The 17,343-nt window shown below is 60.7% G+C and overlaps 1 protein-coding gene across 1 annotated transcript in view; it reads left to right on the top strand.

Moving 5' to 3' along the window:
- LRP5 (LDL receptor related protein 5) overlaps positions 1-17,343 on the top strand; it is a 103,308-nt gene that overhangs the window by 32,564 nt on the left and 53,401 nt on the right. The window contains exons 3-5 of the mRNA XM_039235430.1: positions 4,330-4,527; positions 6,763-6,959; positions 8,080-8,211. Coding sequence (XP_039091361.1) covers positions 4,330-4,527; positions 6,763-6,959; positions 8,080-8,211 — 527 coding nt within the window. The remainder of the gene's footprint in view (positions 1-4,329; positions 4,528-6,762; positions 6,960-8,079; positions 8,212-17,343) is intronic.

Genomic DNA, 17,343 nt, shown 5'->3' on the forward strand with positions numbered 1-17,343 from the left:
AAAGGTGCCTGTTTGGGAGGTGCTCGGCGCTTGGTGGAAAGGTGCTCGGTTGGGAGGTGCTTGGTGCCTGTTTGGGAGGTGCTTGGCGCTCGGTGGGGAGCAGTCTTCTCATGTTGACATCGGGCTGGCCTTGCCTGTAGCATCTCTGGGAGCCAGTCAGTGTCTGGCTCGGGCTTTTCCTGTGAAATGATGAAAGTCCTTTCCGATGTTGCCTCTGAATTCGCCCCGGCCCTGGGGTGAAGTTGACCTTGGGGTTGACGCCCTGGGAAGGACTTCTGGGGCCCTGGCCTTCTCCCCCACACTTCTTTCCCCTGCGGCTACGGTTTGAGATGCCCGTTCTGTCACCTTGGGCGCTGTGCCGCCCAGGACGGGAGGATCCGGGCCGGCAGCTCGATGCCCACAGTGAAGACACGGTGGGGCTGAGCCCTGGGGACAGAGCTGGGACGACGGGTCTCGTGCCCTGTCCTGGCCACAAGCACGAGCCGCTTTCCCCTCCCCTGCCCGTCGGAGCCTCTGCCGTTTCCTCGTGCCCTCCTGTGATGGGGTTCTTCCTCAGACGAGGGGTTCCCCACCCGGACCTCCTCACCAGGAAGGAGGTTCTCAGTCCGGCTCGGCGTGCACGTGGCCCCGACGCTGGGCTCGCCCGGTTTCAGCAGCGCAGGTGGCAGAGTGCGGGCCTCCAGGCAGGGCAGGGGGCCGACCCCGGCGTCCCCGGGGCCAGGCGCCCACGGTTGTGGCAGAGCAGGCCCCGGGGAGGACCCTCCGGCTCTGAGCACCTGGAGCAGGGGCTGCACCAGCCCAGGCCTGCTCGGCCCACGGGGCTGCAGTGGCTCCTGAGTCTCGATTGAAAGCCAGGCTGAAACCCAGCCCCTTCTTTAACGTGCAAAATGGTCCTTCCCTAAAATAACACGCAGCCACGACCCACGACCGCAGCCAGCGTCTGCGCAGAGATGGGGCGGCCGTGCTCTCCTTCGAAGTTCAATGCCTGTCCTCTCCCCCCCCCCCCACCCCCGCCGTGGAATTTGGCCGTGGCAGCGTTCAAGGATTTTGCAAAAGCACATCCACGCCGGCTGCTCTCTGCTAACAGAGGGGCTCGCAGATTCCCCATTTAAGGAAACCAGCAGGGCCTCTGTGAGGAAACCCGGGGGAAGGAATGTGAATTATGCTGCTCCAGGAGGCCCTGAGTCTTCACATTTTCCGGCCTTTCTCGTCGGCCGCAGTGGAGCGTTCAGGAAGGGCATGAGTGCATTGCTCGCACTCTCCCGATGTCTTCTCGGCAGGTGGCGGGAAGGCCGGGCCCCCTCCGGGCTGCTGGGGGTGGGAAGAACATGGCGGTGGGGGGGGGTGAAGGCATCAACACCAGGCCGACGGGAGGCTTTGCCGAGCTGGCCGACGGCACCTGCAGGCCTTGGGCTGCCGGGAAAAGCTCACCACTGTCCCGGGCCTGCTGGCACAGGGGAGAGTCACGTGACGGCTGGGCCCTGGCCTCGCGGGTCGCTGTGCGGCGCTCCCAGGCCACTGGTGTGTGACGTGGGGCAGGCCGGCCTTTTGGAGCCTCGGTTTTGCCATCTGCCCAGTGGGAGTAGTAGTTCCTGCTCACCCTGCGTCAGCTGAGTCTCCAGCTGCAGAGGAGAGAGTGCAGGAGGGGCTTTAGGGAGAGGTGTTCTGGGTGAAGGGTGCTCCGTTCTCCTCTGTCCCCACCGGGGCTGGAGGGCAGCGGTGCTTGGTGATGACGGCGGGTGTGGTGGCCCCTGTGAGCTCATTGTCGGTGACCCCGGCCCAACTCCTCCAGCAGACGCAAGTGGCACCGGCTCAGACATAACAGCCCTCTGGGAAGACCGCTCGCCTCACAGATCGGGGGCCTCCCAGGCACCCACACTTCCTATGGCCGCAGAGCTGCCCCTGGCTCACAGCAGCGGCTCGGGGGTCGCTGGAAGTGGACGGGATCCAGCCGGTGCAGGAGCGGAGCCAAGGGCAGCGGGGGACTTGCCTGGTTAAGGAGAAGCAGCTGGAAGGGAAGGGTCTGTGGGCCTGGGACGGGGCGCGACCTCTCCCCCGTCTGGATCTGCGCTCCCCCCAGGCCCTCTCACAGATGGCACCAGACGGGGGCACCCAGGAGCTCCCTGCCTCCCCCCGCTCGGCCCACCCGGTGTGGACGGGCTGCTGGTGTTTAAAGCAGTCGCTGAGACCGAGGGCTTGGGATTTGCTGATTGGCCGGGACGCACCTGCCCCCACCCTGCGGGGAGGGCAGCGGGGACACCCCACCACCCGGAGAGCCTCGCAGGCCTCTGGGGGGGAGCGCAGCTTCTCAAAGTGAAAGTGGACCTGCCACCCTTGTGTCCCGTGGCTCATCCACATCTGACCGGAACGTGGGGGTCACACGTCCTCCGGGCTGGTGTGGTTCCTGTCCACTGTCGCTATGAACCATGCACGCGGGGTGGTCACCCCACCCGCAGACCTGGGCACATTCTCTGGGTCCTGGGGGGCGTTGAACCTGTTGCCCCAGATGCCTGGTGTCACTGCATGAGGAGTCTTTAACGGGGGTGGTCTCTCGCGGATGTGAGGTGCCTGCTGCTCACTGCAAACCAGGGGACGTGGCGAAGCGGCCCAGGGCACCGCCCGCCCCGGGAAAGACTGCTTTGGAGTTTCCATGCACACCCCCATGTGGGTTGTTTTTATAGACTTTATATTTTTTAAGCAATTTTAGGTTCACAGCAAAATTGAGGGGAAGATGTAGAGATTGCCTACGTGCTCATGTATAGTCTGTGGTTTTGACAAAGATTTAAAAAAAATTTTTTTAATGTTTATTTTTGAGAGAGGGAGAGAGAGAGAGAGAGAGAGCGAGGAAGCGAGCAGGGGAGGGTCAGAGAGGGAGACAGAATCAGAAGCAGCTTCAGGCTCCCAGCTGTCAGCACAGAGCCCGACGTGGGGCTCAAACCCAGGAACTATGAGATCGTGACCTGAGCCGAAGTCAGACGCTTAACCGACTGAGCCACCTGGGCGCCCTGGGTTTTGACAAAGATTTGATGCCACGCTTCCACCAGCATAATGTCCCTAGGAATAGTTTCACTGTCCCACAAATCCTCCGTCTGGAGGCCCCTGAGTTGCTTGCCTTTTCCAGATGGTTGGAGCCCCACCGTGTGTAGGCTCTTCAGGTTGGCTGCTTTCACTTACTAGTGCGCATTTTCGTTCCCTCCATGACTTTTCATGGCTTCACAGCTAATTTTTTAAAACTGTTAAATAATAGTCTATCTTACATGTTTTAATTGGCTTAAGAAGCTCATTTACAGGTGCCCCTGGGTGGCTCAGTTGGTTGGGTGTCCGATTTCAGTTCAGGTCATGATCTTGCGGTTTGTGGGTTCAAGCCCAGCATCCGGCTCCCTGCTGTTGGTGCAGAGCTGGCTTTGGATCCTCCGTCCCCTTCTCTCTCGGCCCCTCCCCCGCCTGTGCTTTCTCAAAAATAAATAAAACGTTTAAAAAGTTCATTTACAGCATTTTTGTAGTGGCAAAAAATCAGAAGCAACTCAAACATCTGCTGTGGAGTCCTGTAAATAATTTACAGTACTCTGTCATCACCAGAATGAGGTGGGGCCAGGGGCGCCTGGGTGGCTCAGTCTGTTAAGCATCCAGCTTCAGCTCAGGTCATGACCTCATGGTTGTCGGTTTGAGCCCCGCATCGGGCTCTGTGCTGACAGCTCAGAGCCTGGGGCCTGCTTCAGATTCTGTGTCTCCCTCTCTCTCTGTCCCTCCTCTGGTTATGCTCTGTCTGTCTCTCTCAGAATTAAAAATAAAAAGAGAAAAAGGAGGAATTCTGTTAAAGGAGAGGGTACCCAGAACATATTGCTGCCTGAGAATGAGTTGGGAACACAGTATATTTTGATTACCCGACTTGGTTTAAAAATTAACGTATTACTAACTTTTTAGAAAACAAGTTGGAAGGGGCGCCTGGGTGGCTCAGTCGATTAAGTATCCGACTTCAGCTCAGGTCATGATCTCACAATTTGTGGGTTCGAGCCCCGCATCGGGCTGTGTGCTGACAGCTCAGAGCCTGGAGCTGCTTCAGATTCTGTGCCTCCCTCTCTCAGCCCCTTCCTCTGTCTCTCTTTCTCTCTCTCTCTCTCTCTGTCTCAAAAATAAACGTTAAAAAAGAAGGAAAGAAAACAAGTTGGAAGCCATAATATCCCAGGCCTTAAGCACTGGTTATCTGTAACAGGTGCGATTTGAGGACAGATTTGGCCTGTGTTACACGTTTGCAGGCGCGTCGACAGGAAACAGACAAAAAAGCGGGTCTGTTGTAGCCGCCTCTGCTCGTGCCCGACTCTTCCGTAGGTACATGTACTGGACAGACTGGGGAGAGACCCCGCGAATCGAGCGGGCGGGGATGGACGGCAGCACGCGGAAGGTCATTGTGGACTCGGACATTTACTGGCCCAACGGGCTCACCATCGACCTGGAGGAGCAGAAGCTGTACTGGGCCGACGCCAAGCTCAGTTTCATCCACCGCGCCAACCTGGACGGCTCCTTCCGGTGAGTGCCCGCCCGCGGGGGGCCCCCGCCTCCCCTCTGCTCCCGGGCCAGTCCAGGCCAGCCGCTGCCCGCTGGACCCTTCTTACCTCAGACCTGTGGTCTCATAGCTGAAACTCCGGGGCCCGAGGAGTTCAGAACTTTCCAGAACCTCACGCGGTAATGGAGCTCCCACCACTCCCGTGCAGGGTCTGGGCGGCCCCTACCGTCTACCACGTGAATGTGTTCACGACACGACACAGAACGTTGCTTCTGGGTGGGGTCGAGAGGCTGTGACTCCGCCCACGTCCACACACAGGCTTTGTCACAGATCGAGTAGTAACCTTCCTGCGGTTGTTAGGGTTTGTTTGCATTTCAGGACTGTGGCGAAGGGAGCGTGGACCTCACGCCTCGGGGTCCGACAGGGTGGTGAGCGCTTGGCCATGCCCCTTCCCGCCCCGACTTGTGTCCACTGCGCTCGCTGGTCCCCCCAGAGGGCTTTATGCATAGCCGTTGCTCCGTAAAATGGGCTAACACTCCCAAACTGGGCCACCTAAATCAGCAAACAGGATTTTTTTGGGGTGGGGTGGGGGGCATCAGGAATTAGGAGTGGCTTAGCTGGGTGGTTCTGGCTCAGCGTGTGTCCTGAGGTTATAGTCAGGCTCCCGGCTGGGGCTACGGTCATCCGAAGGCTCGACTGAGGCCAGAGGCTCACTCTGTTGGCTGTCGACGGGAGGCCTCCGTTCTTCCACTGACCATGCCCAGCTGGTTTGAAACGCTCTACCCCGTTGTTTCTGTCAACACACACTGGCCTGGGGCCTGGCTTGGGACTTCGAAGGCGTGGCATCCTGGGGAGCCGTGGTTCTTGCGGAGCTGAGTGATGCTGGCCGCTGTGAAGGGGGAACTAGAGCTGGAAAGGCGGCCGGCTGGGGTGCCTGCCTGAGGGGTTGTGACGGCAGACAGCATGGATGGGGAGGCACTTAAGACATGATGGTGGTGGTGGTGGTGGTGACGGGGTGACGTAGTGACGGTGGCTAACCCTTTCATAGCACCTGCTGTTCGCCAAGATATTTATCAGTTCATTTCATGCTCACACCAACCCTATGAAATGTTTGCTAGTATAACTGTCTGTTAGGATGTTGCACAGAGAGGCCTGTGAACTCACCCAGGGCCACACAGCTAGTCAGACTCCAGAGAAACTGGGCACTGGGGTACCTGGGTGGCTCAGTCAGTTGAGAGGCTGACTTCAACTCAGGTCATGTCAGCTGTGCTGACGGCTCAGAGCCTAGAACCTGCTTCGGGTTCCGTGTTTCCATGTCTCTCTGCCCCTCCTTTGCTCGTTCTCTCTCTCTCTCTCTCTCAAAAATTAATAGACGTTAAAGTAGTGACATCAAGAAACAAAAAGGAGGCATCGTTGGGTCAGATTAGGGGAGAATATGGGCGTGTGGCTTTCAGTTGCTCAGTATAACCTCGTAAATGTTTCTCTCTCTGAGGTGTGGGTGCCAGGGGCTGGGGTTGTGGTGGTGACCTGTCCCCTGCAGCCCCCTGCCACCAGGGAGCCTATCATGGGGGAAGGTCATAAACCAGATAATCATACACGCTACCAGGTGTAAAGTTAGAAATCTGCTGCCAGTGTCCACAATCTCATTAAACATAAGTTCTCGATTGCTGGGCTTTATAAATACATAGCAGAGAGGAGCTTCTTTTTTTCTTTTTTTAATGTGTCATTTTGGGGGTCAGAGAGCGAGGGAGACAGAGGATCCAAAGCAGGCTCTGCGCTGACAGCAGCGAGCCCAACACGGGGCTCAAACTCATGAACTGCAGGACCATGGCCTGAGCCAAAGTTGAATGCTTAACCGACTGAGCCACCCAGGTGCCCCATCATTTTGATATCAAATTCATTACTGTGATAATATAAATCATTGGCAATACAGGCACGTTTGTTTCAGTTCATACTAAGCCGTTTGAACATCAGGGCAGGGCAGGCCTGTTGTCACCAGCTCGTCATCATCAGCTGTGGCTTCCTCCTTGCCACTTCGTTTTTTCTTGCGGACCACTGCCACCAGCCACTTTTCTAGAAACAGTTGGGAGGGCGCAGGTCACTGTCAGGGATGGCGGGAGGCCGGGACAGTCCTGGGGACACCTGCCCCCGGTTGTCCTGCGTGACGTGACTGGGTCCACGGTGGCCGTGGGGTGTGCATGAGCACAGGGAGTCTGCTCACGGCCCCTGCCCGCACCCCCGCACCCCTGCACCTGCAGGCAGAAGGTGGTGGAGGGCAGCCTGACGCACCCCTTCGCCCTGACGCTCTCCGGAGACACTCTGTACTGGACGGACTGGCAGACGCGCTCCATCCACGCCTGTAACAAGAAGACGGGGGAGAAGAGGAAGGAGATCCTTAGTGCTCTCTACTCGCCCATGGATATTCAAGTGCTCAGTCCAGAGCGGCAGCCTTACTGTGAGTGGGGGGCCGGGTGTGGGAGGGGTGGCCGGCATCTTCCCTCTGCAGGAAGGCTGGGGGTGCCTGCCTCAGAGCAGCGGAGGAGAAGGGGAGGTGCTGGTGGAGGGGAGGGAGGTGTGTGCAGGGTGCAGGACCAGGCCGGGCACAACTGAGCGAGCCCCCTGCGGAGCGGGTGTGGGGGCTGCTTCAGGTGGGGCCCCCCCAGCCCCCCGTCCTCTCGGAGGTGGCAGAGGGCCCCCGAGCAGGGTTGCTTCGTTTTCAGGGTCCGACAGAAGTTACATAGTTATCGATCAGTCTGCTGTGAGTTGAGGCTCCCAGCCTGGGGTCCCCGTAGGGTGGTGGCAGTGGTCCTCGATGGCGGAAAGCTTGGAACCCATGGGCTCAGGGCTCCTGTGACAGGCAGCTAGCAAGGTGACAGCCCTGGGCTCATGTCCTCCCTTGGGGACCAGGGTGCTCTAGAAGATTCCGGCTTTGAACTTCACCGTGGGGTCGAGGGGTGGCAGGTGTCAGCACCAGAGGGAAGGTGGGGCTCTCCGGGGCTGTCTTCTGGTGAGAGCATCAGGGTCCTTACTGCATCCACATTTGGGGCAGCCCCCTGTGCATGAGGCAGCACTAGAGGGAGGAGAGGCACCCCCCACGTCTGCCCCAGTTGTCTGCGGTGGGGGGCGCGGTTAATACTCCACATTTCACAGAACTGCGCCCCAGCCTGCCCTGGGCAGAGCGAAATGCTGGAAAATGCTGGAAGTATTTGTTCAGCTGCATTTCGGTCGTGGATGGGCTTGGGACCGTGAGAAGGGCTGTTCTCAGCCCCAGGCGTGGCTACCAAGCATTTGTGCAGGTCCCATGGGGGCCAAGCACATCACAGAGATGCAACAGGCCTCTGCCCCGGGGTCCCCGATCCATCCTGCGTGGGCAGGTCCCGAGATCCTGGCCGGGGGTGGCCTTCCCAGAGGAGGCATCATTGAGGGGCCCCGAGGAACACGAGGGTTTCTTACTGCGGAAGATTGGGAAGAGGAGCAGAGCAGCGGGGTGCCCCCATGGAGTGGCACATGTGGATGAGAGTGGGGTTGAGGGCTCTGTTCCGGAACCTTCCCTCACCTCACCCTGCCTTCCCCAGTCCACACGCGGTGTGCGGAGGACAATGGCGGCTGTTCCCACCTGTGCCTGCTGTCCCCGAGGGAGCCTTTCTACACGTGCGCCTGCCCCACCGGCGTCCAGCTTCAGGACAACGGCAAAACGTGCAAGGCAGGTGAGACGGGGGGAGCTGGCGGGGCAGGGGGGGAGCTGGCGGGGTGTGGGGGGCCGCTGGTGGGGGCTGGCGGGGTGGGGGGGAGGGGGCGGCAGCCACCCCACCAGCACCAGCCCCTTCCTGCCGCGAAGGTTTCACGTGCTCTGGGCTCTACACCCAGGGGCCCCCGGGTGGCCCAGCAGCTGGGACAGTCGGTCAGACCTGGGCTCTGCTGCCCGATGGCACCTTGCGGGGCTCGGGACTTGGGTCCGATCTGTCTGGCGCCCTGGCAGCGGGCCACCACCAAGCCGTGATTGCAGCTGAGATGCTCGGTGTGCAACTTGCCAGGCAAACACTGTGGGTGCTGTCGAAATGACAGTTGTGTGGGAGAACACTGTGAACCAGGAGGCGCCCCGCCCCCGACGGCTCCTTCCCGGCCCTCCCGGTGGGCGCTGCACGTCTGGGGCTGCCGGCCTCCCCACTGGCTTCGTCTCCTGCTTTTCTGCGCTTTCCCACGAGCATTTTCCACGTTGGTAGCGAATTTCTGATGCGTTTTATCCTTACACCCCATTTCCATGGGGTCTTCGTGCCCTAATAACCACCCTCCCCCTGGAAACTCAGGTTGCAGACACTTGCTCGGTAGAAAAAGTTTGGGGGTGCACGAAGTTCAGTTGACTTCCCTTCGTCCCCCACAAGTGTTTATTGGTGCTGCTCCCCCTTAATTTGCAGCACTTGCTGCTTCAAGGTCTCCTGCAGTGATCGTCTCACGCTCCTTCCTCTGGAGGGCCGTCTGAGCCTCCTTATTTCCGGGCGTCAGGTTCAGAGTGTGCTGTGCTGGGAATGATGTGTGTCCAGGATGCAGACTGTCCCTGGGCGTCCAGGGCCCAGCGCAGCCGGGTGGCACCGGAGTGGCCGGAGAGAGGCCGGCGAGAGACGTCAGGAAGCAGGCCAGCCCCGGAGCCAGTCGCACTTGGGGGGAAGGAAAGGGAGGCAGGGGGCTTCCCCGGGGACCTGCGGCCGGAGCCGAGGGAGTGTTACCAGGACTTGGGCACGGGTTTAAAAAAGTTCATCCTGGCAGATCTGAAAAACGGGGAATGTACTAAGTTCCATGTATCCACAAGGAATGACTGCACGCCTGCCGTGTGCTGGGTGCAGAGAATAAAGCAGTAAATGAGACCCCGCCCCCCAGCCTCCTGGTGTTAGAGGGAATGTCCCCGTAGGTAGCAGTGGGGTCGGCGGAGATCAAGGAGGCACACGATTGAAGAAAGCTAGTTCAGGTTTGGACCAGGGTGATGCAGGACACCGAGGAAAGATTGAGCTAGAGAATGACGTACTGAGGGCTGGGGCTGGGGCTGGGCTGCGGGTCCAGATGGAAGGTCGGAGAAGGTCCTTCAGGCTGAGACTTGAGGATGAACAAGAAGGAGGGGCACGGAACAGTGATAAGGAACAGCATGTGCGGCAGTCCTGAGGCAAGAGCTAGGTGGCGTTGGGACTGACTGCAGGAGTTTGATCTGTGCCGTCGCCCGGGGCCCCGAGTTCAAAAGAGCCCCGTGCTTGGTTTAATGCTCCATTGTTGCTGACGTGACATGCCTGATAATTGGGGGGCAAGGGGCCCCCGTGTTTGGTTAGCAGCGGCCCTGCACATCGTGTAGTCAGTCCCGCTTCGTGCGTAGAGAAGCTGAAGGGGCACCTGGGGACAGCCTTGGATGTTGGTGTCTGTCTCTCTCTGCTACTTTTCCGTGTGTGTCTGCATTTCACCCGTGGCACCACGGCATCGGCGACCACAGGAGTGGTGTGTGCTTCTCAGGCGTGAGTTGTCCAATGAGACATCTTCCCCTGTTGGGCGTTTCCGTTTTGCGTTTTTGCTGTTTCCACGAGAGAGCCAGCCTGGGGCGTGGCCCCGGGGTCTGGGGATCTGACGCTGCTGCCGTTGATGGGTGACACCCACCTGAGTGCCGGACTGGGTGGGGAGGTGACCTCTGTTCTGCCCACATCTCTGGCCGGCCTGAAGCGGCTTGCGTGTGGACATTTGTGGGGGAGCTGGGAAGCGGGGGTGGACCCAGCCCCCCAAAAGGCGCATCACGCCATAGTGTACACCCAGGTGGGGAGTGTATACGGGCTGCTTTCGTTAAGGGGCCCCGTGAGGCAGGAAAGCCACGCATCAGAGTTCTGGGAGTGGAGTCTGGGGTCACAGAATCCCAGAGTCCTGGCCCGGTGCAGGTGCGTGGCTGGAGAAGCCTGGAGGCTACGCTGGGGCACAGATGGCTTTGGGTCATTGGGGGTGGACGGTGTCTGGGGACTTGTCACTCTGCCTGTCTTCCTCATCTGTGAGATGGGCGGGGGGGGGGGGGGGGGGTCACACGCCACCCCCTAGCCAGGGAAGCTGGAGGCACACAGTGTTGTATTAATAGGTATCAGAGGTGCTGTGCTGGGCACCTGCTACATTGTAAGCAGCCACGTCCTTCATGATGCTGGGCCAGGGGGGAAGGGCAGGTCCTCTGGAGGCCTCGGTTTGCCTCCATCGTCCAAGGGCCCTCCCACCCCCAGGGAAGGGCTGGTTTCTTTTCCAGGTGGGAGAACAGGGACTTTCTGGTTCTCAGCCTTCCAGTAGCTGAGCTCTGGGGACCAATGCCTGGAGCCAAGCCCTTGGAGGGCCTTTGTGTTCTTTCTGCAAATATCTGCAGGAGGCGGGGTGCACGGGGCAGAGGATGGGAGGTGCCCTGGGGTGAGAGGGCTTCCTGGAGGAGGCTGCACAAGGGTGTGGGGTTCTGGAAGCTCTGGTGGGGAGCTGACACGAACTCGTGTGGGGTGGGCCTGGTGGATCAGCCGCAGGCCTGTCCCGGTTGGAGGTTGTTGGGTGGGGGCGGGGGGGGGTGCGAGCCACGACTCCTGGCTTCCTTTGGGAAGAACGGCCAGCTGGGGGATTCGGCCGCTCAGGGCTACCTTCCCCGGTCTTGCAAGGACTGTTCCCACCTCCAACTGTAAAGTTACTTCCCTAAATAACTCAGTTGGAGAGTGCCAAGCATGTGGACGAAAAATGGTTTTGTCATTTGGAGCGGCCAGTGTGGACGGCTGGGGGCATCTGCAGGGAGCGGCTCGGGGACCCTTATACTGAGGCTGTACCTTTCTGCTTTCGCTCTAGATGCCCTGAAGGGGACATCACAGGACAGGGAGGCTCCCCGAGGACCCAGAGGCATGGGCTGGGAGTCTTGCCGTGCACGGGAGTGTGACCACTGGGTTCCGTGTTTGATAAGCATGGCTCCCCCGCCACGTGCTTCTCACTCGCAGACTGGCTGCTTCTGGGGGCTCCGTGGGGGCCTCTGCAGCCCCCGCCCTGGACCCACTCGAAGCGGAAGTGGGAGGCAGCTGGGGTGGGAAATGGCAAACGGGAGTTTTCTAAACATTTTAGTTTGAGTCGAGAAGAAATCCAGGGGCCACTCAGAACATTTCAAGGGTTTGCCACCAAGATGGCTTTCTGGAAATTCGGGGTGGAGAGTTGGGGGGTATCTGTCCATGTTTCTTAATCCACAGGGATCTGGGCATGAGTGAGGAACAGATTCTGTCTTCGGGGGGGATTCCTTGTGTGTGGGCGACAGATAAGGGGAGTCAGAGACTGGGCCGTGAGCGAGGATCGTGAGGGCTTCAGACTCCCCAGAACGCACCACCTGCACTGGCAAACTGGGTGTTAGGGTGCAGATCTGCCTGCAGGGGTTACTTCTTGCCGCAGAATGTGACGTTAAAGGAAAGCGTGTGGTTAGAAGCCTGTAATCCTACGCCCTGAGCACCATGGGTGCTTTCTTTTTCTCACCGGGGCCTTCCAGGGGCCCCCATCTGTGGGTGGGTGTAGTTTTGCCTCCTGCTGGGTGCAAACTACACGTGGAATGTGGACTTTGATGGCTGCTCATGTGCGGGCTGGGCTGTAGGTGTGAGAGTGGCCCGGAGATGGTAGCTGGGAACACGAGGGTAACGTGAAGACCGCGAAAGAAACGCTAAATCCGGCGGGATATCACCCCTGGCAGTGGGGACCTGAGGGCAAGGTGGGCGAAAACCCGGTGCGGACACCTTGCTGGTGGAGGCCGGGTGCTGGCCGGAGGCTGCCCGCGCTCGGGAGAGGCCAGGGTGGCCGCTGGGAGGATGCGATTGCGGAGCAGCAAAGGAGGCCCCGGGGTCCCCTGCGGGTCTCCTTCCTCTTGGCCCTGGACTCAGTGAGGTCCAGTGTCCCAGGGGGCGAATACTGAGGCTACAGCTGAGGGCGGTGCCTGTGGTCTGCAGTTGAGAGTCTGCCAAGGACTTCTGCAGTGGTGAGGAAATTCAGTCTTAGGGGGCCCCAGTGTCAGAGCAATTTCCAATTAGGGATCGCTTTCCATGCCCAGTTATTGTTTTAGGATACCTTCACTCACATCCCCACTGTGTGATCTTGAGAAAATGACTCAACCTCTCTGTGCTTTTCCTCACCTGTAAAAAGAGATGGTAATAGTACCTGATTCTGGGAGTTGTTGGGAGGAGGGCCTGGCTACCCAATAAATAAGAGCTGTACACGAACTTGAACTTGTAGCCAGGCAGGCATGTGGGCAGTCTGATTTGATGCCAGAAGAGCAATTCCTCCCTGAACGTTTGGAATCAGAAGTGGATGATGAGTCCGGCTAGTGCCATGAGGAGGTGGGAGGGGGTGTACGGTGGGTGGGGAGCCCTCCTCGCACGGCAGATAGGAGACAGGCAGGAGAGCGAGGTGTGTATCCTGAGCGCACCAGGCTGCCCTCTCCAGGGATCAAGGCCAGCAGCCGGCTGGGTGGGATTGGGGTCTGAGGCCAGGGGCCTGGATGTGTCAGAATCACTCGGACCCTTATGTCACATCCAGGATCGCCAGCCGATCAGTCTCCAGGACAAGGGACGGGTGGGGGGGGAGCGGAGGGCTGAGTCTGCACTAGACACGTGCCCAAGACAGGCTGATGTGCAGCAGTTGGGGAAAATCCGCACAGCCGGAAACCTCTTAAGGCCTGTAGCCACCACGGCCTCAGGCGCAACCTGTGGATTCCTGGGCCATTCACTCTGGGCGTCTGATTATGATGTTGTGGACTTGAGTCTGAAGAAACATCTGTGCTACGCAGGAGTCCTGTTTCCCTGATTTTGAGCAAATGAAAGCCAGCCTGGTGCTGGGAGTCGGTGCCTTCCCCGAAGCGGGGGGCTGAGATGGCAGCGCACTGGGGCCGGGGGTGATGCCCAGGGGCTGCAAGCTGTCCCTTGGGGGCATGGGGCGGGGCTGGTCACCTCCCAGCTGTGGCCTGTGGTGCTCTTTGCCTGTGAAATGGGGAGAGCAGGATGACTCGCGGGTCGGATGGGAGACAGCTCTCCACATCCGGGAGCCTGCACGTGGAGCCACACAGAAAGGACGGGAGGCCCAGGACTCCCTTCCTCTGGGTCAACAGTGTCTTGTGTCCCGTGGCCCTGTGGGCGGGGTGACTGTCTCTCCTGAAGTTTGGCCCCGGTGGGGTCCTATAGGTTCTGAGACTAGGAAGGATGTCATAGCAAGACCGCCCCCCACTGCGCCCCCCCCCTCGGTCCCAGCTCTGCTGCGGGCTTGGTGAGGCCCTGGGGCCTGAGCGACTCTTGTCCCGCGAGCCAGCAGAGGGGAGGACCTCTGGGCCGGGCTGCGATCCCACGCACCCCTCCCCAGCAGCCTGGCCGATGGAGGCGCCCAGCTGGCTTTGGTTTTCCCCATGTTTTTCCAATTATGTGGGACGGGCTAAAAACAGCAGCAGCGGGGGCCTATTCGGGAGTCACCACCGCCGTCCGAGGGAGCCAGTGGCGTCTGCACACATTCCCCATCGCCAGGGGCTTCTGGGCGCTGCGCGTCCCCGCTGGAGGCCCCGGCGACTTGGGCCGGTAGATGACTTGCCGGGGCTGGGGCACGCGGCTTCAGTGCCCCAGGGTGGCCAGCCTGGCCCAGAGCATTGTCCTGTGCTCTCCTCCGTGGCCTTTCCCGAGGACGCCGTGGCTGCAGGTCGGGGCGGGCGGGAGGCTCGGGCTGCATGATTTACGGGGCCGCCCGCTGCACCTCGCCAAGAAGTAGTTTTAACAGATGTTCGCGGGCCACGGAACTAAAGGACGAGGGGATGTGGCGAGCCGAGGTGGCGGGGGGCGGGGAGGAACAGAGGCGTCACTGTCGGGCCCGACGAGCAGACTGACAACTGGGGCGAGGTCTCAAAGCCCCTCACATCCATCCGTCTCCCCGGGTGGATTAGCCGAGGCTCAGGGCCGAGGAATAAGGGGCGCGTTTGTTCCCAGTCTGGCTGTCTTGTCACTTATCAGGGAAGTAGGTCAAAGGGAAAAGAAAGGAGGCCCTTGTGGCTGGGGCTGACGCCGCCTGGGCTGTGATTGGCGTTGGGTCTGCAAACAGAAGGCAGCTGCTGTTCTCAGCCATGGACCGTGAATTTTTAATAGCAAGAAAATCAGATCGCACAGTCCCAGGAAATGGTGTGACAAGTCCAATCGCTAACTTTTTTTTTTCTTTTGCGTTTTCTTTGGAAACGAAGTTATAAGTTGCAGACGATGAAATGTACACTTTCCAAGCGTCCACTCTGATTCGCTTTGGGAGTTGTGTGCATCTGCCTGACCACCACCCCAGGCCCCCAGTCCGGGTACAGAGCGTTTCCAGCACCGGGGACATCCCTGGGTGCCCTTTGCATCCGCCCCCCGCCCCCCTCCCACACCCACTGCAGGGGCAGCTCTGTCCTGACTTCTATCACTGCGGATTAGTTTTGCCTGCCCAGGAACCTCCTAGAAACGGAACCACACAGCATGTGCCCTTTTGTGTCTGAGCCCGAAGGCTAACTTTACATCTAATAAAAGAGAAGAGGGGAGCGTGCTGTATTCTTAGAAAACGGTCATCCTGGGGCTGGGGGATAAGACCAAACGGCGCCTCCCGGGTGTGGTTAGCTCGGCGGATGCCCTCGGTCCACCGAAGGGGGGCTGGATTGCCGTCGCTCCCCGCACTGGCCCTGTCCCCCCGCCATCTGTCTGACGTCCCCCTTGCTAGTGCAGCCTGAGTCTGTGGAGTCAGGTTCTGGGCTTGCTCGTCTGAGCCCTGGTGGGGCCCCCGGGCTGCTAGAGAAAGCGCTCCCCAGCCCCCCACCCCGCCCGCCAGCTGCCCCTCGTGCCCTCTCGGGCTTTTTGATGGCTGCAGGCCCTCTGTCTTGGTAACGCTGACCGCGCCCCAGTGCTTCTACCTTCCTCGACTGCAAGTGCCCCACGGGCAGTGACCCCACGGCCCGCACGTGCTGGGCTGACGCCAGGGCTCTGGCTCATCATCCGACAGGGGCCAGGAGGCTCTTCCTTACCGTGTTGCCTCCTTTTCCAACCGAAATGAATAGGTTGGTGCCTTCCAACCCACTGTCTTGAGCACCTGCCTCTGCCTCTGCCAGCGCTGCACCTGCTGCCAGCAGCACCCTCCCCTGCGGCTCCTCACCTGACGTTCCCTCGGGTCTCCATTCAGGCAGCCCAAGTGCTGTGATCTGCTCCCACACCCACTTCGAGGGAGGCAGGGAGGTGGGGAGGGTTCGTGGCTTCTCTGGGACCGCCGTCCACCCCAGACATTCAGCCCCCGGACATTCAGCCCCCGGGACCGCCGTCAGCCCCTGGACAGTCAGCCCCCAGTCAGCCAGCCCCCGGGACCGCCATCAGCCCCTGGACCGTCAGCCCCTGGACAATCAGCCCCTGGACAGTCAGCCCCCAGTCAGCCGGCCCCCGGGACCGCCGTCAGTCCCCGGACAGCCAGCCCCTGGGACTGCCGTCAGCCCCCGGACCGTCAGCCCCCGGACAATCAGCCCCCGGGACCGCCGTCAGCCCCTGGACCGTCAGCCCCTGGGACCACCGTCAGCCCCTGGACAGTCAGCCCCCAGTCAGCCAGCCCCCGGGACCGCCGTCAGCCCCTGGACCGTCAGCCCCCGAACAATCAGCCCCTGGACAGTCAGCCCCCAGTCAGCCAGCCCCCGGGACCGCCGTCAGTCCCCGGACAGTCAGTCCCTGGGACCGCCATCAGCCCCCAGACAGTCAGCCCCGGACAGTCAGCCCCCAGACAGTCAGCCCCTGGGACCACCATCAGCCCCCAGACAGTCAGCCCCAGGCAGCCAGCCCTGGACAGTCAGTCCCCAGGACAGTCAGCCCCTGGGACCGCCGTCAGCCCCCAGTCAGCCCCTGGGACCACCGTCAGCCCCTGGACAGTCAGCCCCAGACAGTCAGGCCCTGGGACCGCCGTCAGCCCCCAGACAGTCAGCCCCTGGACAGTCAGCACCCGGACCGTCAGCCCCCAGTCAGCCAGCCCCCGGGACCACTGTCAGCCCCTGGACACTCAGCCCCCAGGACCACTGTCAGCCCCTGGACAGTCAGTCCCTGGGAGCGCTGTCAGCCCCCAGACAGTCAGCCCCGGACAGTCAGGCCCTGGACAGTCAGCCCCCAGTCAGTCAGCCCCCAGACAGTCCCTGGACAGTCAGCCCCCAGACAGTCAGCCCCCGGACCGTCAGCCCCCGGACAGTCAGCCCCCAAGACCACCGTCAGCCCCCGGACAGTCAGCCCCCGGGACCGCCGTCAGCCCCGGGATGAACACTACATCCACTGAGGGGTTTCTGTCGTGCTGGAGCCCGGAACTGGGGGCTGTGCCAAGAACGACCTCCCCTTGTCCCTTCCTGCCACCCCTGGGGACGTGGTGTGGTGGGAACCAGGCCATGTGAGTCTGGCCTTGAGCCTGCATGACATGGCTGTGACCTGAGGGGATGCAGGGTGTCTGCGTCCATTGACCTGGGCGTATCAAACAAGATCGTGTTCCCCACGGTGCCTTATAAGCTGTACGGTGCTGTGCACGAGCCATAGGAACCACTGGAGCCCAGTCACCTTTGAGCTAACGCAGCAGCACTTTGTCACGGGCCAGCCCACCCCGTGCGTCCGGCCGGCGCTGCCCGGGCAGGTGGGCTGTAGCAGCGAGCGTGCGCCTCGGGGCCGCCGGGCACGCACGCTTCTGAGTGTTGTACTCTTCGGTGCCCTGTGTGAGCCAGGTGACGGAGGGGCGGCGGCCAGCCTGCTGCAGAGTTTGGGCGGTCACGCTGCGGGTCCTCTGTCTCTCTCTCTCTCTGCCCCTCTCCCACTTGTGTGTGCGTGCGT

Source organism: Hyaena hyaena, unplaced genomic scaffold, assembly GCF_003009895.1.
Source record: "Hyaena hyaena isolate Hyena2069 unplaced genomic scaffold, ASM300989v1 scaffold_98, whole genome shotgun sequence".
Taxonomy (NCBI): domain Eukaryota; kingdom Metazoa; phylum Chordata; class Mammalia; order Carnivora; family Hyaenidae; genus Hyaena; species Hyaena hyaena.